The sequence below is a fragment of the Motacilla alba genome, chromosome 3 (assembly GCF_015832195.1).
Source record: "Motacilla alba alba isolate MOTALB_02 chromosome 3, Motacilla_alba_V1.0_pri, whole genome shotgun sequence".
Classification (NCBI taxonomy): Eukaryota; Metazoa; Chordata; class Aves; order Passeriformes; family Motacillidae; genus Motacilla; species Motacilla alba.
Genome location: NC_052018.1, coordinates 89,960,238 through 89,986,799, shown reverse-complemented (window position 1 = coordinate 89,986,799; position 26,562 = coordinate 89,960,238). Strand labels below are relative to the sequence as shown.

General features: G+C 42.4%; 1 protein-coding gene across 1 annotated transcript in view; it reads left to right on the top strand.

Annotated features, from left to right (window-relative positions):
- Positions 1 to 3,335: 3,335 nt before the first annotated feature.
- Positions 3,336 to 26,562, top strand: part of EML4 (EMAP like 4) — a 146,475-nt gene continuing 123,248 nt past the window's right edge. The window contains exon 1 of the mRNA XM_038133903.1: positions 3,336 to 3,845. Coding sequence (XP_037989831.1) covers positions 3,821 to 3,845 — 25 coding nt within the window. The 5' untranslated portion in view covers positions 3,336 to 3,820. The remainder of the gene's footprint in view (positions 3,846 to 26,562) is intronic.

The window sequence follows — 26,562 nt, the reverse complement described above, 5'->3', positions numbered from 1 at the left end:
AGGTTCAGACTCCCAACTTCATGTAGAAGAATCTCAGCAATTTCATTTTCAGTTGTTAATAATTTTTATGTTTCCTCAGTGGAAAAATGCTTAAATGTAATTTACATTCAAGCCACCAAAAGGTTATAAACAATTCCCAGGCTGAAGGCTGCCAAACTATGTCAATTAAAAAAACCACCAAGACAAACATATGTATTCTTGCAAGAAGTACTGTTCACAAACCTGCAGTCCAAGGAAAATGTGCCACAGAAATGAAACAATAGGGAAAAACCAGCCTATTTCCTTCAAGGGCTGTGTAAATATCTCTGGAATGTGTATAGCCTCCACTGTGTATTTCAGGGTGACCTCTTTCTGGGGTTTGCATTTTCCATAACCTCCCTCTGGTAAGAGGGAGACTCAGTGTGTACGTCCAGGTCTCCCCAGCTAGGGTCTGTCAGCCTTGCTGCAGTCAGCAACACCAAACTGATTTAGTGCAGCTGAGGCACTGGCTCATTGCTCATCAGCTATTCTGAGAAGCAGAGCTCAGGCTTTGCCTGTCCCAGCATTGGTCCAGCTGCCTCCCGAACCAGCAGGAGTCAAAGGGGTCGGGCTGCAGTGCAGGGGGAGGGAGAGCAGCAGAAAAGAATTTAGATCTCCCAAACTGTGAGCGTGTCAAACTGACGTAGAAGTCCTGCCTAGTGGTATCACATTTATCTTTCTCAATTTGCTATCTATATGTGCAATAAAGCGTTGGATGTTTAGCTGATTTGAAAGTTGAGATGGGATATTCCAAGTTTACTCCGATCTTGAATAGCACTATCTTTCCTTAGCATCAAAACATAAACTAGAGGGAGACAATAACTGAGCTTGTTAAAACTTTGTAACAACTCTCTGGGTCATATTTTTGAATCACTATCAACAAGGAAACGGAAGCTAAACCCCTTAAAGCACTATAAAATTCCTCCCTCCTCCAAGTCAAACATTAGTACTATACTGGAGGTAAGAAATCACCTTTTCCTTAGGGTTTGCACCTGGAACAGTCATACTGGTAATCAGTTTACAGCTATGTTAAATAATTTGCCAGTACCTGTCTGAAACAGAACAAATAAGATTTTTTTTCTTCTGTAAGTTCTTCCGCCCATCAGCCAACTAAAACTGTTAAAGATTACATACACATGGCCATGTATGTATTTACTACAGTTTTTTTTTCTGAAGTTCTCCTTGTGTATAATCTATACTGCAATTACATCTGTTGTGTACTCCACAAGGAAAATCAATAAATAAATTAATGCTTCAGTCAAAACCCCACCTAAATTTACATAGCATACAGAACTTGGCTTAGACTGAAGAATTTAACATAAGAATTTAAAAGCTGGAGTTCGCCAGCTTTGTTATTCGCCATATTTGTTAAGTTCTGCATAGTGTTTGCTCTTCAGAAATTCCTATGTCAAGTCACATAGAAGTAAACTTCCTTTCCAAATGTCTCAGTTTTGTTCAGTTCCTTAACTCTGCAGCTTTACTTTTAAAATACTGGAACCAAATCTTGGGCTTTCAACAGTACTCCAGTACCATACTCATGTTCAATGTAAGATTATGGTTTTCTTTGCAGCTCCTTAACCTTTTTGTATACTTCTATGCAAGCTCTGCACAACCCAGCTAATCAAAGGTATTCCTTCACGCTCCCAACCAATTTCAGTAGGGATTAAACATCTACAAAAGGATCTATGATGCCATCTTCACTTCTGAACCTCAGTTTACAGTCTACAAAATACAGACAACACTTACAAATGTAAGGATGTTTGCAATACCTCACTCATGGATGTATCTGAAGGATAGTTTTGAAGAGCTGAAGAAGGCAGCTGGGCTTGCTTTTTGTTTGGTTGGGGTTTTTTGTTTAACAAAACAGCACACCTGATGAACACAAGTCCCACCGGAAGAATTTGCATAAGGCTCTGTCTCTGGGAAAGGGACTTTTTTTCTGAAGAAAATTGTGCACAGGTTCTGAATTCCCAGGGCACTTTTCCTTTCCTAGCTTGAGGAGATTTGTCTCTGTGTTCTCCCAATGCTCTGAGCATCTTGGAAACCTGCCTTGAGGCAAGCAGTAAATGGGGCGGTGGGGAGATAGGACTGGAACTGTAGTGCCTGGCTCTTCTTGCTTTTGTTTGTAAAATGAAGCATTTTAAAGGGAATTTTGACTGGCCTATACTGACTGCAGGGCCCATTTCTCATAGCTAGAAGACCATGAAAATAGCCTATATAGAGCCATTCTACAACACACTCCAAGTGTAGGTAAGGAACTCTTAACACCTGGTAGCAATTAAGCCCAGACCTTGGTGGGTAATGGTGGCTCATTTATAGCAGATCGAACACAGGTCATCTTTTTTGACAAGACTACACGATGCATGATAGTGGATTATTAATGGAGTTGGCTGGCAGCTGCACTCAAATTCATTGCTGTGGCAGCTGTTCAGTAAAATTTGCTGGAAAATCCAGGGGAGATTAGGTTTTGACGGAAAATTTCAGGGCGCTTTTCTCTAATGTGAGGAAGCACAAGCCTCCTGGGTTTATTGAATACTGCAGATCAGCAAGATAGCGATGCTTTTGCCTAAGCGGGAAATGTGGGCTGCTCCCAGCCGGTCTGTGCTGCTCTCCAGCTCGGAGTTCTCCCCAGTCCTGTTCAACAACATCCACAGCCTGTCATTAGAGAGCCCAGCTGCAAATGCCAGGGCCCTGCTCGGGAGGCAATTACCCACGCCTCTGTGTTAACTGCGGCACTCGCCTAGAGTGCATTACAGGGAAATACTTATAGCAAAACAGGATGTTGCGATGGGTACGGAGCTTTTCCTGACCGAGGAGAAAGTGCGTCATGCAACTTGATGATGTTGCTTAACATACGAAATCGCCTAGGTTGGGCGATTAGATAGTATGTAGCATGGCTAACTTGAATTTCTAGTCCTACTTTCTCTTTTCCCCGGACATCAAGCACATGGCTGGAAGCTCCAGGAGACGGTCAGGAACCCGGCTGACTGGGAGCGGCGGGAGTGACTGCTTACATAGTCCCAGCTGTAAGAAATGCGCGGGTAAAGAAATGACAGTTCCTCTGGCTTAACATCAGCGAGGAAAAACTTCCCCCATCTAGCAGGAACGAACGTTTTGAGATTCACCTAACAAGATCTGTTTTGACTGCTGGAGTGGTTACATTAAGTCGCCCAATTAACCCCCCCAACAGCCCGTCCGACAGCACAAGCTTTTCGAGGTAAAGCGAGGTGCTGCTCCCGGCCGACCCACGCCGGAGGAGGCGCGCTGGCCCCGGGGCTGCCGCTCCCCGGCCGCAGCCCGTCCCGTCCCGTCCCGTCCCGTTCCGTCCGCGCAGCCCCGCGCTCGGGCAGCGGCCGCAGCTCTCGCGGGAGCCGCTGCGCGCCCGCCGGCGGCGGCTGCGGGGCCGGCCCGCCCGCAGGGGAAGCGGCGGCTGCCAGGGCGGGCGGAGTCGGAAGCACGACAGCACGGGGCGCTGGGGCGGCGCTGGTGGCGGGGGCGGGAGCAGCAGCAGCAGCTCGGCACTCGCCGCTGTGCTGGGGTCGCGGCACACGGACGGAGCCGGGCAGCGCCGGCCCCGCAGCAGCACCAGGGGCAGCAGCGGCAGGAGGAGGAGGAGCCGCCGGAGCCGCCTCCCGCCGCCGAGCGCGGGGAGCCGCCGGAGCCGCTGCCCCGGGCGGCTTGCGAGCGCCGGGCTGCGGCGCCGCCGCTGCCTGCCGCCGCTCCGCGGGTGAATGAACCTGTCCCGGCCGACCACGACGGCGGCTTCGCCTCGGGGTCCGGCATCAGCCTCCCCCCGCACAAGATGGACGGTTTCGCCGGGAGTTTGGGTGAGTCGCGGCGGGACGGGACGGGACGAGGTGCGGGCAGCCCGCCGTGCGGCGGGGCCCGGGGCGCGCACCTGCGGCCGGCGGGGATGCCGGAGCCGCGGCTGGCGCTGCCCGGGGCCGGCTGGGCCGGTGCGTGCGAACACCGCCCGCGGCGGGAGGGGAGGGGATGCCAGCGCGAAATCTGGTCAGCTTCAAACCATCTGTTGCGAGAGCTCCGGCTGCACTTGCCTTCTTTGTTCTTCCCTCGCCGTGGGTTTGCGCTCCCCCAGAACTAGTTGCTTGGCGTTGTGCTGATGGTTTGGCTTAGGTTGTTTGGGGGTTTTAAAAATGTTATTTTGGTTTTTGGCTCTCCCTATTGCCCCGGGGTGGGAGGGACGCCGTCGGTCCGGGCGCAGCGGGCCCGGTGTCGCGCCGGGAGCCGCGGGCAGCTCTGCCCTGTCGGCTCAGAGCGGCTCCGAGGGGAGCGCGGCACCCCTGGAAACTTGGGGGCGCTGGCGGCATCCGCGGGAATGTTAACGGGGCAGTCGGCGCCTTCCCGGTGTCCGAGCATCCGTCCGTGCGCCCGAGAAACCTGAGCGGCAGGTTCCTCTGCCGGAGCCGTGGCATGATCGAAAATATTTACTGCTTGCTCGTGTAAATGTTGCCAGAAAACTGATAGGCTGCTCTGCTTTCAGTTTTATGAGGGCTGCGGCAAATTCCCACCAGTTTCTTGAAGCAAAAATACTCCACCAGCCTAGTTTTTCACTTTTTTTGGGGACGGATTGCATGTGTTACCAGGTGTTGCTGGTTACAAGTGTGAACTGAACAATTCAAACGCAAGAATTGTAAACCGTGTAAGTTTCCATTCCTGCAAATTATAAGACCATTGGCTTTGCAGTGCTGCTTACCTGCTGCTCCCATCGTGTTCACTGCCGCTGCATCTATTGCAAGTGTTTCATAATCAAACTCACTCCATCTTTTGTAGAATAATAAATCTGTGCCTCTTAAAAATAAGATTAATTTATTTTTATGTCACTCCCGTAAAATCTGTAGTAACAGTGAATAGTTCTCAATTTTCTGGAAAAATTGACTCATTTAAATACTTCTGAGTGTGATCCTAGCCTTTCAGGTTTTTGAAATGTCAACTCCAGCATTTTGGGCATCTCTCCAAACCAAACTGGTGCACCGTAATTAACAGTATGCTTTGGTAGTTTGGCTCTTTGCCAGGTATACTGTCCTTGCTCAAGTAACTGCCATGGCCATTTTAGATCTGGTGGTCAGGAAGCGACACATGGAAGAATTGTACGGGTTCTGTTCCCGGTTTTCTGAGGGAAGATTGTGCCTGTGGGTGACATATGCAAATGTACCGCGGTTAATATTTATGAACCTCTTAACACAGCAGAAGGACTGATCACCATATCAAAGCGCACCGATATTGCTTTTAACTCGTGCAGTATTGGTCCCGAGAGAGGTCGATATTTAGAAATAACTGGCCTTTGTTGGAAGTAGGAAAAACTCAATTACTATGAAATAATGAAGCTTTGCTTTCTTGCATGAGGTTCTCAGTGAGCAGCGGCATGGGATCGTCGGGTGGCCCAGCACCTTGTGCAGGAGCCACGATGCCGTTGGGGCATCCCATGTGTCTTATTAAGGAGGGACTCCATCTGGACCTTTAATTTGTTTCACTGTTTGTTCAGGAAGGTGCTGTGATTTTATGTAAATTTAATGAGGATTAAGCTCAGCTCAGCCTTTAAAATGGGTATTATGATATTCACTGCTAGTTGGCCTTTGATTTTGCTTTTGTGGCAAGCACCGATGTGCAGAGGTTTCTGGACTTGGGCTAAGGGGAGGGCATTCCCAGAATCTTTTGCTTTGAAGTATGAAACTTTACGTGACTTTTTTGTTTCCAGGTTTGAATCATGCTGCTTAGTCCTCTTCTGTATTTATAATCACTTGTTGGCTGTTCTAGCTGCTAATGAGCACATAGAGTTCACAAAGATGTGTGAATTGTTCTGAGACCTTTTTTTTTTAAACGTCTCTAATTAAAATCTAATGGCTTGAATTTAATTAGCTGTACGCTAAATGTCTTTTAGGAAGGCCATAAATTAATGTAATTTAGAATGAAATGTAAAAATTAATTAAAATTATTGTTGGCAAAACTGTGCTGTCTATGTATGTGCATGCTCAACCAGTCAAGCAAGCTTATTAGAGAGCGAGTTGTCCTTTTAATGCCTCTTGTCATTATCTGGAAGGCAAAATGTTATTACAGATTGTGCCCTCTAGCACAGGCAGAAATACCTTCTTGCATGTCTCTTGCAGTTGAAAATACTTTACGCAGCTGTTTTCTTTTGGCTTCCACATTGAAATTTTTATGAGAATAAACAGATGAAAGAAACCATTTTATATGTAATTTAGAAAATTGTTTTGGTTATTGGCTTAGTAAGTGCTTATGTAGCACTCTACTTATGAGTATACAATTACTGTATACAGTAAAAAAATAAATCTATATGAGTTAACTGGAACAGTTGAAATAGGTATTGATTATTTTGATAAAGCACGGAGTTATTTCCCGTTTGCTGTGACTTCAGTACCTTTAGAATATCACAATGATATACGAATCCTGTGTATTATCTCAGGTAGGACAGTTGTATCTTACATTTGGCATTACCAACGTGATGGTTGTCAGAGGTCTCAATGGATTCTGGCCGTGTGCTTTTTCAGATGCATCCCTCGAAGTCAAAGAATGTGCTTCTGAATGGGAACAAGAAGTCTGTGAACTTGGGCTAGGCGCCTGGGCTCTTGCCTTGTGCCCTGGCTGAGCCAGGAGCACAGCATGGGCGTCTGGCTCTGATGCTGCCAAGTTCCCCTGCCTCTCAGGGTCCTCATCGACACAGATCTGCATCAGGGCAGAGAAAGCACTGCTGATTCTGCCAAAGGAGTCAAGCAGAGAGTTCTAGCAAAAGGGAAAAAAAAAAAAAGGCAGCAAATAAAAAAGCCCATGTGGGAAATAGTGCAGCTAAGGCTGTCAATAAGTGTTGTCCCGCTTCACCCCTGGCTCCTGTTTGTTCTGCCCTGCTGCCCTGCGTCTCTTCCGCTCTCCCGCTGGTGCCTGCGAGCCCCGGGGTGCTCTGGTTCAGACAGCCCGTGTCAGAGGGCTGCGGCACTGCAGAGGACTGACACTTTTGCCAGTAGTTATTTTGATTTTTCGGTATCGTCAGGGATTACATTACTTTACTGCCTTGCTGCTTGCCCCTGCTGTTTTGGTGGGTTTCTGCGCGAATTGGCTTGTTCGGGAGTAGGAGCAGCCTGGCCGGTGGTGGGAGGGCAGCAGCGGGAGCCTTCGGCCGGGCTCGGTGGGACCAGGTGGCGCTGTGCGTCTGCCAGCCCCGAGAGCGGCTTCGCTGGGTCGCGTCTGAGGTGTGAGATCTGCTAGGTTCAGACTCAGGAAGAGCCAGCCGTGACCGGCTGCCCGGGGCTGGTGAGCAGTGAGTGCTCTTTGCTGGACAGTTTTCCATTGCTTTTAGCAGCTGCATTGTTTTCCCTTCTGAGAAAGCTTCTGCTAATTGAACTCTGTAACAATAACTCGTGGTAAACAAAGATATGGAAACATTAATCAGATTATATTGAATAAATCACGGCACCCTTTTCCAAGTTTGTCACCAGTGTGTGATGACAATGTGGAAGAGGGCATTTCAAAAGGTCTCTCTCCATTATTGAGGTCCCTCTCCATTATTGAGGAACTATTCATTGGCAGAATTGTAACTCATAAAAAAATGGAGAAGTCTCAACTTCTGATTTCAAGCCATGGTTTTTGTGCAGCTGTGCAGGATGCCCTGAAGGTTAGAAGTAGTCTTTCTGAAGGATTCTCTATGGTTGAAAATATTTTCACAGAGAAATTAAAATCACTCTTATCTTGAAGTCCGAGGCAAGCGGAATAATTTCGGAATTTTTAAAAAGATTCTTTGAGCCTGTGCATTTTGTTTTCAGAGAACTAGAAAGTAAAGGAGAGCTGAAATTACTAAGTGGAGACCAATGCTTTGCTCTGCTGTTGTTACTGGAGGAAGGACTGGAGACATAATAAAAAATATTCTTTTTTTACCATTTTGTGGAGTATCTACATTTGGTTCTGTCACTGTGTGTGTATTGCTACTAACTGCAGTTTATGTACTAACCACTTACTGGGGGGTGACATGGAGGTAAGTTCATATAATTTTGCCCCTTTTCTTTCCCTCGGTATCATGCAGAAGCTGTGTCAGGTAGGTTCTGAGGCAGTGTTATGGGTATGTGCTGCTCCTCAGCCCTGCAGGAGCCAGCAGTGTCTGTTGAACCTGTGCCTTTGCTAAAACCCAGTAAGGCTTCTCCAAAGCCCCCAGTCTGTGGGGGCAGAGCTGCTACAGGGCTCAGGCAGAGAGGATCTTGTGGTCGCTGGTGCCGTGAGCCTGGAAAGCGTGTGTGCATGATGATTCATCTCTGGCTGGGCTCACTACCGAGAAAAATGAGTGTGTGGGGTATTTGTCATTTATTTGGGCTAGAATATTAAGTTTTATCGTTGCCCGTCTAGACTGCCGAAGTGGCCGTGGTGCTGCAATGTAATTGCTCATGGCAACAGCGAGCTCAGCCTAATTCACGGGGCTCTGCTCGCGGGATTGCTGTGTGCTATTGTCACCGTGCTGGTCTTCATAAAAATAAAAACTTTGGCAGGACATCATTCTCCCCTGCCTGAGAGGGATGGCCTTGGCTGGTGCCAGGGGAGATTAAACTCCAGCAGCAAGGAGGGAACAGGCTGTTTGCTTTAGAAACTTGGTGGTGGCGGCTCACCTTTTGCTGAAGAGTTCTTTAGTTCATGTGCAGTGAGGAGGAACCCTTTGCTCTCTAGCCAGCTGAAAAGCAAAGGATTATGTGTTTAAAAAAACAATCCTACTTTGCACAGGGTAATTGGCAATATTTGCTCTCGTCGTGAGTAGTATCTCAAACACAGGAGCCTGTTAGAACTCCTTCTCTTAGAATTTCTTTCTCCTTTAGAAAGGCTTTTAATGCTTGGGATGCTTAGAATAATTTCTGGCCTTACAGTGTGTTTTTCATATTCTGTAACTGAATACTTTTGGTATGGCAGTAGAGTTATCTGACAGGAGTGTCCCTTGCCTGAAGAACCTACTCTGAAAGGATTTTTTCCTTCTATGCTTTATATCATGAAATACGTAAGAGGGGAAAAATTGGTCAAGAACAGTGTTGTTAGAAGTTCTTTGAAGCAGTATTTTGTTTTGTAAACATTATGATTATTATCATTTGTGTTGTTGGTAAGTACAGGGTGATCTGCATGTCACTCCTTGCTCTTCAGAGCTGCTTCCCTTCTTGGTTTGTATCAGTTACTGAGGTTTATTTTTCCTGTCCCTCTTTAGTTCCTTGCTAAACCTAATCCTTAATGAATGTGACCGTAAGGCCAAGAATGTTGTTCCTGTTTTACCCACACATAATGTAATGGGAAGGGTGGTAGAGGAGAATTAATTTTGTAGCACGTGGCATGTATGATGACAGTGCAAGTCTCTTTGCTCTTGCTGGTGTTGAGCATTTCTAGTAGGGACATTCTTCTGTTTAGGAGGTGAAAAATCACCTGATAAAGAACTTTTCATAAGCTTCACTAACTTCCTTTTCAAGAAATCTTTCTGCAGTTCCTTACGAACTCAGGTGGAACCACCGCTCACCTCGCTTTTCCTCTCTGTAAACAAGTGAGCACCAGGAGTTTAAAGAGGAATTACTTGTCTCTTTTTCTTCATCTGCTTGTTTAAATTGATGCAGAATTCTAGTTTTCTGGACTTTTTTTTTTAATTGAATGCTGAAGGATGGATAACTGGACACCACATGGTGATGTGCAATTTTTTTCTGAGAGCTTGAGTGCTCTTTAGGAAGTACAGATATGGCATTTGGCTTGCAAAAGCTTGTGTCCAAGGAGAACCTTGGAGTCTGAAGTGATCATTCAATCAATAAAAGTGGATGGGTGGTGCTGATGGAAAGGTTGTGGAGAGCAACACCATCATCATTAAAAACCTGAGTTTATTGCTAAATCTTGGAACATACAAAAAGTATTTTCTCATTTTGCCTTTTTCTTCCTCCTTCCTGCTCCCTTTCTTATTTTTATTTGCTTTTTTTGCTTCAAGATGCAAGTATTCATGTTACAAACCATCAGTGAGTGCTGCAATATTCTTAAGCTTTCTGCCTTAAGTCTTTTTCCTGTGTTGAATGAGCTAGGGTTTTTTAATTAGTTTTTTGATTGTTTTGCCTCTCTGTGGTTTGCCTCTTTTGCTTATCCTCAATAGTTTCAGCCTAACTTGTTTACTAAATATAGCTGTGTCTTGTTGTTCTTTAACTGCTGGTTTCTTGATCCCTTTCCTGACTCTTTAATGGCTGCACTGCTCTGCCTTGCATGCCAGTGCTGTCGATAGGGCAGGACAGTCACCTTTCACCAAGTGTTTGGAGAATCTACCTTCTTTCTTTGGTTGGTGGTGTTCACTGCCTTCCTGCCCCATCTAGTGATGGGGAATGCATGCTCCTGTAGCTTCTTAAGCAAGATATTTTTGTGTGCAAATCTGTCTTATTGTAGAAGTAGGCTTACTTTTTGTATTTAATACCTCTTCTTTCTGGAGCTGCTTGTACTTGTGAGTGACTCTTGTGCGTAATAGAAACGCAGTGTGAAGGGCAAGAGCAGGAACAACAGCTGCGTACTGTAAATGGATGTGTTATATTTTGTGCAATTACATGGAATTTTGTATGAATTAAATTGAAGAAAAATACTCACTGTTGTCTCTCTCCTTTTGCTGAAGCTCCACTCAGAGCTGTAAATGCAGTGTTCAGCCTGGAGTGGGTTCCCATTTCTCTGGCCAGTTTTGAGCTTAAAAAATACGGCAGGGGGAGGCTTAAACCAGGCTGGTTTATGTTTGATTGTATTTTGGATTTGTGTAAACAGTCTTAATGCATCAAGCTAAATTGGCAGGCGTTTGTAATCCTCTGGGAAAACTGGGAAAACTGGGAGTTTGAAACCCAGTGGATAAATGAAAAAAAAAAAAAAGGTTCTAAGCCCCAGATTTGGCTCCCTAAAGGGATGCTGTAAATTAGTTAGATCTAGAAATATGGTTTAGTTTAAGTAAATAAAAAAGTGTTTTCATGAGAACCTTATAATTTTAAAGACCAAAGAGTTGGGTTTCTTTATTCTGCTTTGATACACGAAAGCGAAAAAATGGCTGTTGACAAGAAATTTATATTTGCTTTCCAAACAAAGAGGTAATGATTTCACCACTTTTTATGGTTTTTAATGAAATGATGACATAAGGGTACTAGAAATTGTTTTAAAATGCTTAAATTAGTCATCGACTGAGGTAAGCAAGCCTGCATATTCATAACTAATTAATCAATGCCAAGTATACATAAGATGAATGGTAGGACTGTTAGTTTCCTTACAGTTTACTATATGTTACTTTTCTTCTCTATTGAGAACAGAAGAAAAATGTTGCTTTTACATCAGGGTTCTGGTGAGCTTTGTGCACGTCTCTGTAGAAAAGAACAGCAGTAGGATGGGCTTGAGTTTGTTTCCATCCCCCTTTTTCTTGGTCACAAGCAGACCATGCCGTTTCCTGCTCCTGTGTGTAATATATGGATCTTTCCTTCATTAGAACTCAAGATTTGCATTGCAACTGGTACAGTTTGGGAGTTGTTTGGATGCAATTTGATTGAATGGAATTTCAGAAGAGCATTTCTAAAAATGTGCTTTTGAGTATTTCCAAGGAGAGGTGTGGAAAGGAGGAGCCTCCACAGGTAAGAGCCATAAATTAAAGTCTTTCAGCTGCAAGATTCAGAGACATGGCAATACTCATGTCTGCGTAGTATCACTTAGCTTCTTTAAACAAGAGCTCTAACAAGGAGGTAATTACAACTTTGTTTAACTATGAAATTCTGCATTGAACTGCTATCCCCTCCTCTCCCAGAGTGTGCTGTGCAAATGCCATCAGAGAGACCTGGCAGGAAATCAATGGTTGGTGTGGCTGTGGTGCTTGCTTTCTGAATTCTAAACATGTCCATTAAAACCATGAGGCAAGAGGGACAATAACAGGCAGCACAAACTCTGTTTGGTTTTTTTTTTAATAATTTGAATTTATTTTTTATATTCTTTCATAGGATAAGTGTGAAGCAGCACTGACTCCATCTGCATGTCTATTTTCTAAGCATTTAATGATGGCATTTTTCCATGAAAATTATATGACATATTTAAGAAATATGACATGTTGGCAGTGCTGTTCTCCAAATCTGGATTTTTTTCTCTATTTTCTATAATCTGTGACTCTAGTATTTTCTGAAAGATGCTTGGAGGGATGAAGTGTTGGCTATAAACAAAGAATTGGGTGATTTGAGATATTTTCAAATGAGCTATAAAAATAGAAATTGCTTCTCTTCCTCTTGAGCATAGAGAAAAGTGGGTCTCAGGCATAGTTGTAGAAAACAGTAAACAATTCAGATTCTTGTAAACCACCTTTTTTTTCCCCCTGAACACTTTATTTGGCTTATTAATGGTTCATTAGAAATGATACTCCAGCATGGTACTATTCCTATGCCGTTTGCTAGAATAACTAATCGGAATTGGTACAAACTCTAAATAGGAAGAAACAAATGCTGGCCTTCAAGTGCTGTAGAGCTTTTGGTGGTGCATTTCCAAAGTGTTTTCAGCATATTAGGCAGTAATGGTGTTACAAACTGATATACATTTTTAGGATTCAATTGGAAAATTGTCGCAGTGTGGAGATAATTTCTGTGTGAGGTTAACATCACGTCTCAAGCTTTTGCCTGCTAGCTGGTTTAGGTGCAAAGAAAACAGATAGAAGCTGGCAATCTTCAAATTTGTCAACTCTGAAGTTTAGAACCACTCTAGCCAAGAACTGAAAAACAATCCCACTTTTTTCATGATGTGGACGAATACAGACTCAAAGTTGTTGTTTAATCACAATGATTTGGCTTGGAAGGGACCCTAAAGATCATCAAGTTCCAACGCAGCTGCTGTGAGCAGGGACATCTTCTGTTCGACCAGATTGCTCCAAGCCTCATCTAAAGGCAAATTTCATTCTGAGATAGACTTCCAGTTTTCATTTTCAGAAGCCAAACCTTTAGGTGTTAATAGTTGTTAGTTATTTAAACTCTGGAGGGATTCAAGCTGTGGGCATCAGGTTGGTGGATGTTACCAGTCTTTGATCTTAGTGTACTGCAGAATGGTTTATTATGGGTTAAATGTCATGGTGTACATTAGCAAATACAGGACATATTTGTTTGGAGGAATCTTATATTGCTTTTTCATTGGGGTATTTTGTCAGTGAGCTGGTGTGGTATTGTGTGGGACTCCAGTCTGGCATCTTACTTACTGAACTGGAGATAGGAGACCCATTTTTCTTTACATCAAGTCATATGAGTTTTGAACAGATATTTGAGCGTTCATTTTTTGTGTGTATGTGTGTCTGCCAGGCTCATGGCTCTGCTACAGGAATGTTTGAATGTGTGTATTCTCCTTGTAGAGAAATAGGAGGTCGGGAGAGCATTTATTTGACTTTTAGTAGTCAAATGTCGAAGTCATCCTCCACCTCAGAAACAAAGAGTGTAAGCTATTTAATACTGGATTAAGGTATTTGAAGCATTGTTAGAGTGAAGATTTTATCTCGTTTCCCTCTCTGCCTATCAGTTTGGTTATTGCCTAGCTAAATAATACAAGTTTTTGTGTAGAGATTCTTGCTAATATGCTTATAATTATCTGCATTTACTTAATTATTATTTGCAGTAGAAATTTCAATTTCCTGCTCCTATAGCTATAGCAGCTTTACCAGCAAAAGGGCTCTAACTTGGTTGCTGGTTTTTGTGAGTGACTGGCAATGTTACTGTTTTTCCCAAAGCTGTAGATAAAATGACAGGAAATTGCAGGAAAGTAAAAGACAATTGAGAAGAGAGAATTGACAATTGCATAGAGTGTTTGCAGCCTAAATTGTATTTGTCAATTCATGCAGATTTGTGTTTGATAAGATCACTTATGTCTGTCTTTCAGCCTTTAATTGAAGTTAATTTAAACATAAAAAAGATAAAATTTTAATAGTCCTTATTTTAGCTTCCATAACTAATTGGGAAATTTCCAGACTCTGGTGTCTTCATACGTATATACATAGTAACACACCCACTGCCATCCCCCTACCCTCTCCCCCAGTTTTATTTAAAGGATTCAAAGTCTGGCCACCCTTCTAGTGAAGGAACTTTTCCCAATATCAAATCCAAATCTATCCTGATGCAATTCTGTGTGTCGTATCACTTGTTTCCTTGGAGACTGACCCCCACCTTATATATAACTTATCTCTTATGTAATGTAGCCCTATCTGGAGTTACTTTTTGTATGTGTGATTAATGCACCTTTTGGTTTCCTGTCAGTAATACTGGATCTTGATTATCTTAAGCATTGCAGAATGTACTTTGGTTTTGAAAAACTTTAGGCTAACTTTGAAGTAGCTTTTTTTTTGGGTCTTTGCTATGTTGCAATTTTCGGAGTCTTTTGCATACAGCGGATAGGTTAACACTCAAAATACCTTCAAAATTAAACTAATTAGCGGGGAAATTTACTAGAAAAAAAGTAAGATGAGCCTAAGATGAGCAAGAAGCTGCATTTTGGCAAACAGCTCTTCCATTCTATCATATGATCTTTGGGTATGTATTTTTAGAAGAAAAATGGGTAGGGTTGATGTCATCGAAGAGTTGCCTGTTGGCTCCTGCCAACTCCAGTTTTCTTCATCAGCTTAACTCTCTGGGATGTTACCAATCCGTGTGTTGCACTACTGGCTCCTGCCTTTGATCTGCATCTTTCTTTGCTGAGAAATCGTGGTGTAGAAACAGCCATTTCATAGTGATTTTCATCTGCCTCATCAGCTTTAATGCGTGTGCTAACCCCACCCCCCCCCCTTCTCTGTCATGAGCAGTTCGTGTTGTGTCCTACATTCCCCTCCAAGCTCCTTGGTGGCTTTGAGCCAGCCACGTGCTGCCTGTGGGCACTGTCACGCTGGGGAGCAGAGCCAGATCCCCACTGGGATTTGGGGTAACCCCTCTGGGGCAAGACCTTTGAGGTGGAAACCGCCTCTGCTTCTCTTTGCTGGTTCCCCTGTAGATGTGGTCCTGAGTGATGCGTAGGGAAGCTGGGTGGTGTGACAGCAGAGACTTCCATGTGGTTCTACAAATAGGGGTAATGCTGATAATTACATGTCACATGTAGTTTTGACTTTCTGTGAACAAGCAGTTTGGTAGCAGGGAAGGGAAAGGAAAATGTCTGCCCCTGGAAGGAAGGTCTCTAATTGGAGACTGCAGGAGCCACCCTGGTGAACTCCCTTGGGGGGGTTTCATGGGGATGCTGGCAAGCTGTAGCTGCTGGAGGTATGCTCTGCAGAACAACTTGTGTTTCTTCCTGTTGTGTTAGAATGCTGTGACTTGTGCTCCTCGCTGTGAGTGCCTAGATTGTCCAATGCTCTGTAACTTTGTAGAGCTGCCCATCCCCTCTCTAGTACCTCTGGGGATGCCTTGAGATTGTTTGGGGTTTTTTTTAACCTTTTATTCCATGTGGAATATTATTTTGTGTTTTTCACTTTTAACTTCAAGTTAATTAACCATTTAACTTCAAGTTTTTGCTGGAAAGCTCTTGAGGTGGTATATGACACTCTTGCCGTGGGCTGTTTTTATGTCATGTCACTCTTTTTCTAACCTGTGCTCCCCTCAGATGCTGACTTCTAGTGGTTTCAGCATTATAGAAGCAATTTTCTGTCTCTTGGAAATGGGTGTTAGAATAGGTTTTAGTCACTTACATCTTGTGCTGTGTGAACCATTCATATTCTCAAAATGGAAAACTCTGGGTGCTGCTGCTTGTTGCACTATACTTGCTGTTCCGTCCAACAAGATTCTGCTCCTTGGTTCTCTTCTAACAAGAACCCTCCCTCTTATTCAGTAAGATAATGTCTGCCATATAGTTTTCTTCATTACCCTCTTCTCTTCTTGTAATTTTTCATGTGTGCTTATGTACTAAAAGCTTCAGGGGACCATCTTCCATGCTAGTAAAACACTGAAAGGTAGGTAACTTTCTGTGTTTAGAAACCTGTTAGAGCTACACTTTTTAAACATGTAGCAGGTAATCAAAAAAGCATTTATATTATTTTTTTAATACTCTGAGGTACATTCCACTTATTTGTTAATCATTATTGATTTGATTGTTTTGTTTGACGTAATCCATTTTTTCCAAGCACTTTTATTGCAGCAATTACACATGTACAACGTGAAACTTAGAAGGAAGTGCCGCATCAGATCACTGGAGATTCTCTGCTGCTTTTACAGCTAATTTTTATGTTTTGTGGTGTTAAAGTTAATGATTTCTTGCTGTGCACACTGTTTCATAGTGTATGTTGTATCTGCTTTATTACTGAGAGTATTTTTTTGAACCCACGTATGTCAATGTAATTCATAGGAAACTTATCTTTGGTTTTGTAATTGAACACACGGAGTTGTATTTAGGTGCTTTCTAGTGCTGCCTCTTTTATTGCTCTAGCAAGTGACTTGTAGCAGTCATAGAGAGTAGTTGTAATTACCCAGAGGTATTGCAGCTCTTCTGTTACATATTGTGATTTTTTTTTTTTGCCATGTGTGGTGTTCTGCTCTCATTTTGCATTTCACTTTTCCACTCCCTTTTGAGTAAGCTGTGTATCTAGCAGTTCATCTGCTTTCGACCTATCATAAAAAACCCTCACTTGGAGGCAGTAATTTGTAGTTCTTCAGCAGGTCATTGTTCTTGTTTGTTTAAAAACATTTCTGAAGTTGTCAGCAAGAGCAAACCAGATGGAGTCAAACTCTGGTGGTGTTCTCAGTGCATTCCTTGCTTGGAGGCTGGACAATGCATTGCTGCCTGTGTGTAAGATCATCAGCATGGTACCTTGCTTTGCTGGGGGAAGAGCTGGACCCATCCCATGGCTCAAATCATGTGGTGGTGGAGCTGTATTGAGGGACTGCAGGGGGCTGGTGAGAGACAGCTGTGGCAGTAGAGGACAGCAGGCTCCTGAGTGTGACTCTTATCTTGGCAAGCAAAGAATCTTGTACTTAATTTTTTTTTAGCCTGCTTTTATAACCACTCTTTAGGTGAATACTGAATACTGGCTGTATTTGAGGGCAGTAGGGTGAGGAAAACAAAAGGTGAGCACGTGAAGCCCAAATGATTCCTGGTATAAGATATTTAGGATTAGCTGTGTGCCCATCAACATGGTAATGAGTGTGTTTCTGTAGAAAATCAGCTAATTCCTGATCTGAGTTTCCATGCTTGATGGTTTATCTCATGATAATGGCTTTGTCACATGTCCAGGGTGACAGCAGTAACTCTGTAGGCATGTTGGAGAAACCTTTGAGTCTTGCTGAGGAGCTTTGGGATGCTGAGTGTTGCTCTCCCCAAGGAGCCCAGGGGCAGGGGCTGCAGCAGTGCCATGTCTGCCTTTGACTTTGGTGGGTCACTGTCGGTGGCTGTGTGGCAGTTTACTGGCAGGATCAGTTTGTCACTGTGTCTCTGGAGGATGGAGGATGTGGGGAAGTGAGTGGGCAGATAGCGGTCTCAAAACTTGGTTTGGAAACTGTAAAGATATCACTGTGCAAAGAAATTGAAGAAGGTGCCTGGTGGTGTGTGCTGCCCAGTACGGCCAGCCTGTGGTCCTGTTCCCCTCTGCACAGACCTGCCTGTCCCCATTGTGGAGCTCCTGGCTGCCAGCATGGTGGGTGGAGGTGGTTCACTGCACACCCCAGAGGTGACAATATCTCCTTGAACTGTGGCTGCAGGACAGATGCTGTGAGGGAGGAAGAGCAGCTTGGTGTGCTAGTAGAGCAGTGGGGGAGAGAGTTTGGATGCTGTTGAACATCCCAGTACTCTCCAAATCCCAGCCACTTTCTTCTCCCTCTACTGCTTTTCCTTCACTTCTTCCTGTCCTTCTCCTGCCATTCTCAAAAAGGGTGTGTGAAAAGACAGAAAGGGTTTTCCTTTTCAGAGCCTTCTGGGAAAGCCTAGTGTTACATATTCACCTGTTGTTGTGTCTTCTCAAAAATCAAATATAAATGAATGTATATTGTTTTCTTAACCAAACCAACCCCAAACTGGATCTAATTATCCCATTTAATTATCATGGTTTGTCTTGCTGTCCTTATTAAGGCAGTTATGCATATCTGCCACATGAGAAAATGTGTTTTAATTTCATTTTACTATTGCTGTATGCTAAATGAAAAAATAAGCCAACCTAATTCCCTTAGAATATATATTTTATGGAAAACGTATATTCCCTTAGAATGTATATTTTATGGAAATATCTGAAATTAAGGAGTCAATAATTTTAACCTAATACTTCATTTATGAGACTTGATTTTAAGCTTCATATTCTGAAGCTGGTGTGTTGTGGAGCAGATAATAATAGGAAAGGCAAATAAGTATCAGATTTCAAAACTTTTCTACATTAAAAATATGACCATATGTGCCTTTGAATAATTCCAGATGGAAGATTGCTGGTTTATAATTTGCTTTATATTACATTTCTTCAGAGTTCTTTGCTTCTTTTTTTTTTCTTTCATTATTGTTGCAAATCCAGAGGTATATTACAAGCAGAAAAAATAAAGAGTGCAAAATAATAGTTTATGCTAGCAGACTTTTAGGTTGGACATCATGGAAAATTTCTTCACAGATGGGGTTGTAAAGCATTGGAATAGGCTGCCCAGGGGAGTGGTGGAGTCACCTTCCCTGGAAGTGATCAAAAACCAGTATGGCACTTGAGGACATGGTTTAGTGATGAACATGGTGGTGGGTTGATGCTCAGATGAGCTTAAAGGTCCTTTCCAGCCCTAAGGATTCTATTTCACTTGCTGGGTGAGTAAATCCCATTCCCCAGCATTTTGGTTGTGTACTTGAGCTAACAGGGGTGTCAGGTTTGGAGTGGTCATCCAGACTTTTTCATATGTTATGTAGTCCTAAGTGATCCCATTTTAGAGTACAATTCTTTTTTAATATGTATTTTAAGAAGCATTTCCAGATGATTATTGAGAGAGTCCCCAGAGTGAATGAGAAACCTTTCAAATAAAAAGGGAGAAACTTTCTCAAGTTACAAACCTCTGAAAACATGCAAAAAAATATATAATAAAAATGATTTTGCAACCTTGGCTCTGTTTGCTGACAGTAGTGCAGCACAGAATTGCTTTTGAAAGACACATACTCTTGAAGCTTGTCAGTTTGTCAGCTGTTTCATGAGACCTTTCAACAGCCTTGTGTTACAAAAAGAACCTTAGAAATAGGCATAAGCTTGGTTCATTTTGTCAAAGGCAATGGTTGAATATTTTGTCTCAGTAATTGCAGCTGCACTTTCATGGCAAGGTGAGAAAAATGTAATTTTAGGTTATAGTTAATGAAGCTGTAATTGTTCCTATGTGGGAGGTCACCTGGGGCTCCCTTTGGGAGTGGGTTGTAGTAATCCTCTTACCCTCCTGCCCTGGGCAACTTGATCATTCTTGATCCCCATGTGGAATGCCTGAATTGCAGTTCTGGTCCTTGTTAGTCCTTGCTTGCTTACTCTTTATGATAGAGCACTATCAGGTTCATTCAGCATGATCATTTCAATTCTTACTACTTGTGTCTATCTATAGCATTTTCCTTGCATCTTTTTATTTACTAATTTCTCACACAATTTTAACAGTAAGTCTCTGTTGTAGGAAATAATAACAATACCCATGTCAGTAGATTCTTTATGTTGAATTTCACTCAAAACATCACTTGGGGTCCATGTGCAATGTATTAATAACACAGATGATGAGCTTGGTATAAAAAGTGCCTGTTCCAAGTTGCTTTTTCATCTATATCCTAATTGTTTTTATTTGTTTATTTCTCCACAATCAAATTTCAGGGCTTTAAGAAAGGCTTTGTACTGTATTTACTTAATGGCAGAGGAAAGTATGGGGTTTATGGCCATGGCAATCACAAAGTCAGAATATCTGGAAAACTTATTTCCATGTCTGGAAAATTTATCCTTTTTTTACTACTTCTTGGGGCTAAATACTGATTAAATTTCTGATTATTGAAGAGTCGTGAGAAATACAAAGTGCTTCAGAGCCTTGTGGTTTTAAGCCTTTAGAAGCTTGCCCCAATGCCTTTGACTGGGCCATATAATTAAAGAGGTGTTCTTCTTACGCTTTGCTGAGGTATTAATTGCTTGTGTCTGCAGAATGGGGATTTTCTTTTTGTCATGCAGGCAAAGTGAGTTCTGTGGTATGTGCTTTTCACAATAAGTGCAAATGTGTGTTATAAAAAAAAAATCAGGTCAGTTTCAATGATGTTACAAGTATGTGCAGCTTAAGAGAAATCATCTTGATTTCTCAAAAAGCATCATCTTTGTTGCAAAGTGCAATTTGAGTAAAATAGTTTCTGGAGTACAGAACCTCCTGTACAGTGCTATTTCTGAAATACTGCTAGGAAAGAGGCCAGGATTAGAAGGGGAGCAAAATTTAGCAGTATGGGGGACTGGGATTGCTAATGGTAAGCTTTTTCTCATGCTTCTGGCTGTACCATTTTTATGGTCTTTTGAAGAGGATTATTGTGATACTTCTTCTAGGCTCAATTATTTCTGTGGTCATCTTTTCTGTGGTTTAGACTTCTTTTGGTTCAAATTCTATACTTGTAAAGGATTTCATCACTTTTCTATGAAACCTTTGCCCTGGTCCTTTAGCAATTTAGATGAAAACTGTCCTTTGCAGCTAGAAATTCCCATTAACTGGCTTGTTTCTCACACAGAGTAAGTTTAAATGTATTCACAAGCCCTTGTGTATAAAGAGGAGGTTGTTTCCTTGCAGTTGCTTTGAAAAAACAGGGGAATGAAGGAGCTTTTGCAATATTGGGCTTGTTTGCTCAGTTGCTGTTATAACAACCCCCTCGAAATTGCTGCTTTGTAAGTGACACCCTACCTATTGTTAATTATTTTTAATTCTAAAATTAATTCTATTTGGTGAGCATTTAATCTGGAAGACTTGCCTTGACATGTAAGGCTGATTAGCTTGCATGGTGTGGTGTTCTTTGCATGCATTTTTTATTTTCTAAAGAGCTGATGAAGCAGCAATAAGGCACCATCTGGCATTTCTTAAGGTTTGTGATGATTCCTGTGCATTAGGGTTTCAGGAAGACATTGTCACCACACCCTCCAGCAGCTCCCTCTTCTCTGGGGACTTCTTTTCCTGGTATTTCCTATGGTGCCTGTGAGATTCAGCTGTTCAGAATTTGACTTCTTTTACCAGGTGACCAGTGAAAAACCCATGAGAAAAACCATTGCAAGGTGGCAAAACCTGCCCACCCGTGCCTTTGTAAGGAATGGAAGGCTGGGCTGGGGGGTGTGTGTGTGATATCTTGGAGGTAGTTATGACAGAAACTGTATTTTGGAGTAGCAATGTGTGGCTCGCTCAATTACATCAGCACCACTATTCCGTGTGGAGCACAAGGAAGATGGTGTGGGGTGGGTGCATAATCAGCTTAAAACATGGCTGAATTGGTTATTCAGTCTTCCAGCAGGAATTGCCTTTGAGTAGAAATCAGGAATGAAGAGCACAGGCCCACCTGGAAGTGATTTGCTGCAAGTATGAAGATGTAAGATTTGAAAAAAGGAGAGGGATGCTGTAAAGGGGAGGTGTGCTTGCCTCCCCCAGCATGTCCTTTCACACAAGCTGATGGTGTTTCCCCAGGTGGAATGTGGGCTGGCACAAGACAGGAGACAGCATTATAGCTTGAAATAATAAACACTTAAATATTTAATTAAAAGCAGATGTGTGGGGGAGAGGATGCCTTAGGAGCACAGGCAATAACCAGAATGTGCTGAAAGAGAAGGTGATGCATTGCATAAAAATCTAGAGCAATGTTGAGTGCTAAAGCTCAGTGATATGGTAAACTTCTTTATAGAGAAGTTCCTCAGCATTACTCAAAAAAACATGTTATGGCTTTTGGCATGGATATCTTTATAAATGGATATTTTTTGGTCTGAAAGTCCCCTTTTGGTCACTTTGCTCTTTCTGTATGGGTATGTTAGAAGTTTTTAGTGTGAGTAAAGAAGAAAATGGTGGGTATGTTCTGGGGTCTGCAAAACATTGATGCTCCCTAGTAAAACCACTAAATAAGGGTTGTAACTGTTTAAAAATTCCCAGTACATGTGTCCTCGGGTTAAAATGCTTAAATATAAATGTTTCAGGTTTATGTTTCTGTGTCTGGATAGATAATGGTTTCTCCAGATCTTTTTGGTGGTCTAATCTGCTTACTTTAATTGTCTAAATAAGCAAATCTCAAGTGACATGGAGATGGCTGTGGGTTGAGAAAGTGACACTGTGCAATTGTTTTCTTGTTATTTTTAGCAGACATGTCTAAGCTTCTTATTTGTATAACCTTCCTAATTAATTTAATGAACTCTAGTACTCAGATGCAACTGCATACTTTGTTCAAATGTCTGAGTGATCATTCAGTTTTTCTCTATTTTAGATTTTATAAATGAATTACCCAGATAGATCTATTTAAATCCTATATTTCTGATGCTACACTATCTTGAGACATGGAGTCTCATTTGCTTGGGCTGCATTTTTTTAAGTGACACTTGACAAGACAGCAGACAGGAATTTAGAAACTGATAAGTGTTGGCATCTTTAGTTACTGATCACATTCTGCCACACGTGCCCTCACAGTGGGTTTTTAGGTTTTTGTTTCCTCCCCTTGCATCTGTTCCTGCAGGGCTTATTCTTTGCTTGTTGGCTGCTTTGCAGACACATGTTAGTTGAGTTATTTTTGTGTTGTATTTCTTTGCAATCAGGGAGCTAACAAAAACTGTTGGAGTGAACGTGTATTTGCGTGTAGCTTAAGCTATCCCTGTAGGTTGCTTTGCTTTGCAACCATATAATGCATGCTCAAAATGTTCATTTGCAACCTGGCAAGAATGGTGAGGAGTTCAGCATTTAGCATCTTCGCCATGTTTTTAGTACATTCAAACACGTTTGAATGTACTCTTTTCATCAGAAGTCTCCAGAAGACTTAATGTTGGGGCCAGCAAAACAGGGAATCTTCTATAGAAATAATTTCCCCCTTCTTTACCATTCTCTTTAGGATTTTTTTTCTTTTCCTTCTTTTCACATGTATGATTGTATAAATTGCACTCAGTTCAATAACTGCTTGTGCAGCTCATGCAGAAACTCTTACAATACAGGCTGTTTTCCAAATGTCAGAGTGGCATTCTTAGTAATGGTTGAGTGTCTGCAGGATGTCTCAACCTCTATTTTTATATGTTAGTGCATAAATCATCCAGTATTTTAAATTCTGAAGTTATTTTCACCCAAGTCCATTCACCTTAGTCTTCATGATTCGCTTGTGGGCTTGTTTGGAAATGCCCACAACTTTAATCAATACGGAGTGAGTGAATTATTTTTGGAGGTGTAGTGCTGGATGGTCCTGTTTTCTTTTTGTCTCCCTCTATTCTTCCCCACAGGCCATCAGTGAAAATTAAATTCTTCAAGATATTAGTTTTCCAAATGAAAATAGACTTTTCAGTGAGTAGATGAGAAATGTTTTTGTGACTACAGGAAGAAGGAAGATCAGTGTGTATGTAAGAGACACATTATTGTTGGCTTTTATCTTGTTGGGTTCTACTGGCACCTACACTTTTCACCAGTGTAGATTCCTCCTGTTCACCTAAATTATGTCCAGGTTGCAGCCTTCACAGTAAATTTCAGTTAGACTTGTAAAGCTAACTTGAACTTTAGACACACAATATCTTTATTACATTTATTAGCAAAAAAATAATTTTTTCTTCTGTGTGCTATGTGTGTAGAGTAGACTGGTTTCACATTCAGAGAGGGGGCAAATTCTGTCAACTTCTGGCTGAAATGATCAGATACTAAAACAAGTAATCCCTTGACATGTTCTTGACAGACTCTCTTTTGTAGGACTGTCCATCAACATAAATCAAAGTTATCACATCAGACTCTACTGATGTTTTTTACGCATATGCAACCGAAACACAGCAGGCCAGATGGAGTTCTATTGATCAACATCAGCTGAATTTCTGACCCAACATGTGCAGTGGTCTCAATTCCCAAACACAGCTCTCCTGGCTCTGCGAGACGCCAGTGCCACATTTATACTGGAGGGAGGTTTGTTGTATCAGCTGTGTTACAGAAAATCTGTTTTCCCCGGGCTGTTTGTTACAGACTGCTCATTGTGACTTTGGCTGGCTATCAGATGCTTCTATTTAAACAAACAAATTTCTTCTCCGAGTTTGCCTCAAGACGTCCTGCAGTGAAGTACCTCTGACTGAGACAAAATTAGTGATACATATGTATGCAATAAGTGACATCAGGATTTGTTCAAACGCATCACTAAAGCAGTCATTGAATTATGACTTCAGAATAGGTCCTAGTGGCAGTAGAACAGCCAGAATCTCTAAAAATTTCCAAGACCCTTACCTTTTGTCCCAGATGTTTTTTCCCCTTCATGCCAGATGAGTGCCCACAGCATGTGTACTGCCTGTGTTTTTGCTCACAGGTGAGCCACAGAAAGGTATGATCTGCCATATTTAAGGTAGAAGTCCTTTTGTACAGATATGTCAAAGCAACTGTGTGTTTGCATTTATGGATTTTTTTTCCTTTTTTCCCCTTTTCCCATGAGTTTTGATGCAGCATTTTGGAGCATCTGCTGACAAGAGTATGTCAAATGAGCGTAGAGTAGTATCTTCTATTCTTGCATTTTGGCTGCAGTGTGTTTTGGCTTGCTGGTATATTACATCTGTAATCCTATACCATGCATGCTGTCCTAGAATAGATCATAGAATCACTGAAAAATGTAGGTTGGAACCACTGGAGGTCATCTGGTCCAACACTCTCCAGCTCCAGGAGTGATGGCTTCAAAAACAGGTAGTGTTACTCGGGGTCTTGCTCCAGTTGAGTTTTGAATATCTAGAAGGAAAATAAAAAGCTTACAATTCTGGGTACAAACTAAAGAAAATGGGTTGAGGGTGTTTAAAAGCTAAAGCAGGTGGCTGAGTTAGAGTTTCCTTTGTTGCCCCTTCCTTTTGCACCTCTGAAGAGAGTTTGGTTCACCTTTTTTCTGTGGTTGGCACTCCCCAAGGTATTGAAGAATTGAGTTGGCTCCTGCTTTGACTTTTCTCGCAGTCTCTGATCTTTCATGATGTGCTGCAGCCTCCTTACCACTGACTCTCTCCAGCTGGCCCATCTCTCTGTACTGGAAGATACCAATGTGGACGTGTGTCCAGCTGCCTCCCAGATGGGAATAATAATTTCTGCCAATGTGTTGCTTGCAGTTCTGCTCAGACAGCCCAGTGTGTGGGCAGCCTTGGCTGCTGCAAGGGTCCCTTGCTGACCCCTCCTGGATCCTTCACCTGGGTCTTCAACTTGCTTGTGCTGGTCATCCCATCCTAACGGCTGTGTGGGATTTTCCTGCAGTGCTGCAAGGCTATGTTTGTCTTTGCTGAATATTGTGAGACCTCTGTCAAACCAGTTTTCTACTTTGTCCTCACGCTGGGGAGCAGCAGCCCTATACCCCACCACTTCAGTCCTCCCCAAGGTTGATGTATGGATTCACAGAATTGTTCACCTTGGAAAAGACCTCCAAGATCAAGTCCAGTCATTGATCCAGCACCACCAGGTCCACCACTAGACCATGTCCCACACAGATGTGCCACATCTGCATGGCATTTAAATATCTCCAGGGCTGATGACTCAACCCAGAAGTAATTTATGTAATGTGTTCTGAGTTTTTCCCTTAAACTGCATTAGGAGAGGGGTATTGATTACTCTTAAATAGGATGAGGGTATTTCCATCCCATTGGCCAGATGAAGCAGTGTTGTCCTGGGTACTGACCCATGAGGGGGCACCATTGAGATCAGCCACCAGTAGGACCATTAGACCACAACCCCTGCATTTGAAGCCCGATGACCCAGCCAGTTTTTCATCCCATACCTAAAATTAATCAGATATCTTCTTCTCTCACCCAATCCTTACATTTGAGCCATGCAGATTTAATAAACAGGTTAGTGGAATGGAAAATGTTAATACTGTAGACTTCTAAAGTGCATCATTGCATATAAGAGGGAATTGGGAATTGTTTGTGGAAAGACAACAGTCCAGCGGAGGGATCTTGTTGTTTGGTTATTTTAACCAGTAGAGATTTGTGAAAGTGTCACATTCAAAGTGATTTGAGCTGAAAAGAAACTAAAGGGAGAATTGCAATTGGTTTAATTTTTTTGGCACTAATTTACATTGTTTAAGCTTTATTGCACTGGCTGTGTGTGGAGGCTGTTTATAGGAAAAGCAGCTCAGTTAGAGAGGTTTTAAGGAGAATGCATGGCAGTAAAACCACAAAGTATCAGGAGCGTTCAGCATATTGGAACTATTTTTAGATCATTTTTGCTTCAAAGTCACTGAAATTTTAAAACTGTTAAATGTACAACTTTTTTCCGTCTGTCTTTTTCATTTTCTTTACGCCTTGTGAGACTGTTTTCTGGATATGATGGCAAAGTATTGTTTGTTATTTAGAATTCATTTTGTAAACTGTTCTTCCTCTGAAGAGGAGCTTGTGTTTCGCTTGGATAAGCACACCCATCCTGAAACACTTGGACTCATCTGAGCCTTGAGATGCAGCTCTGGGTA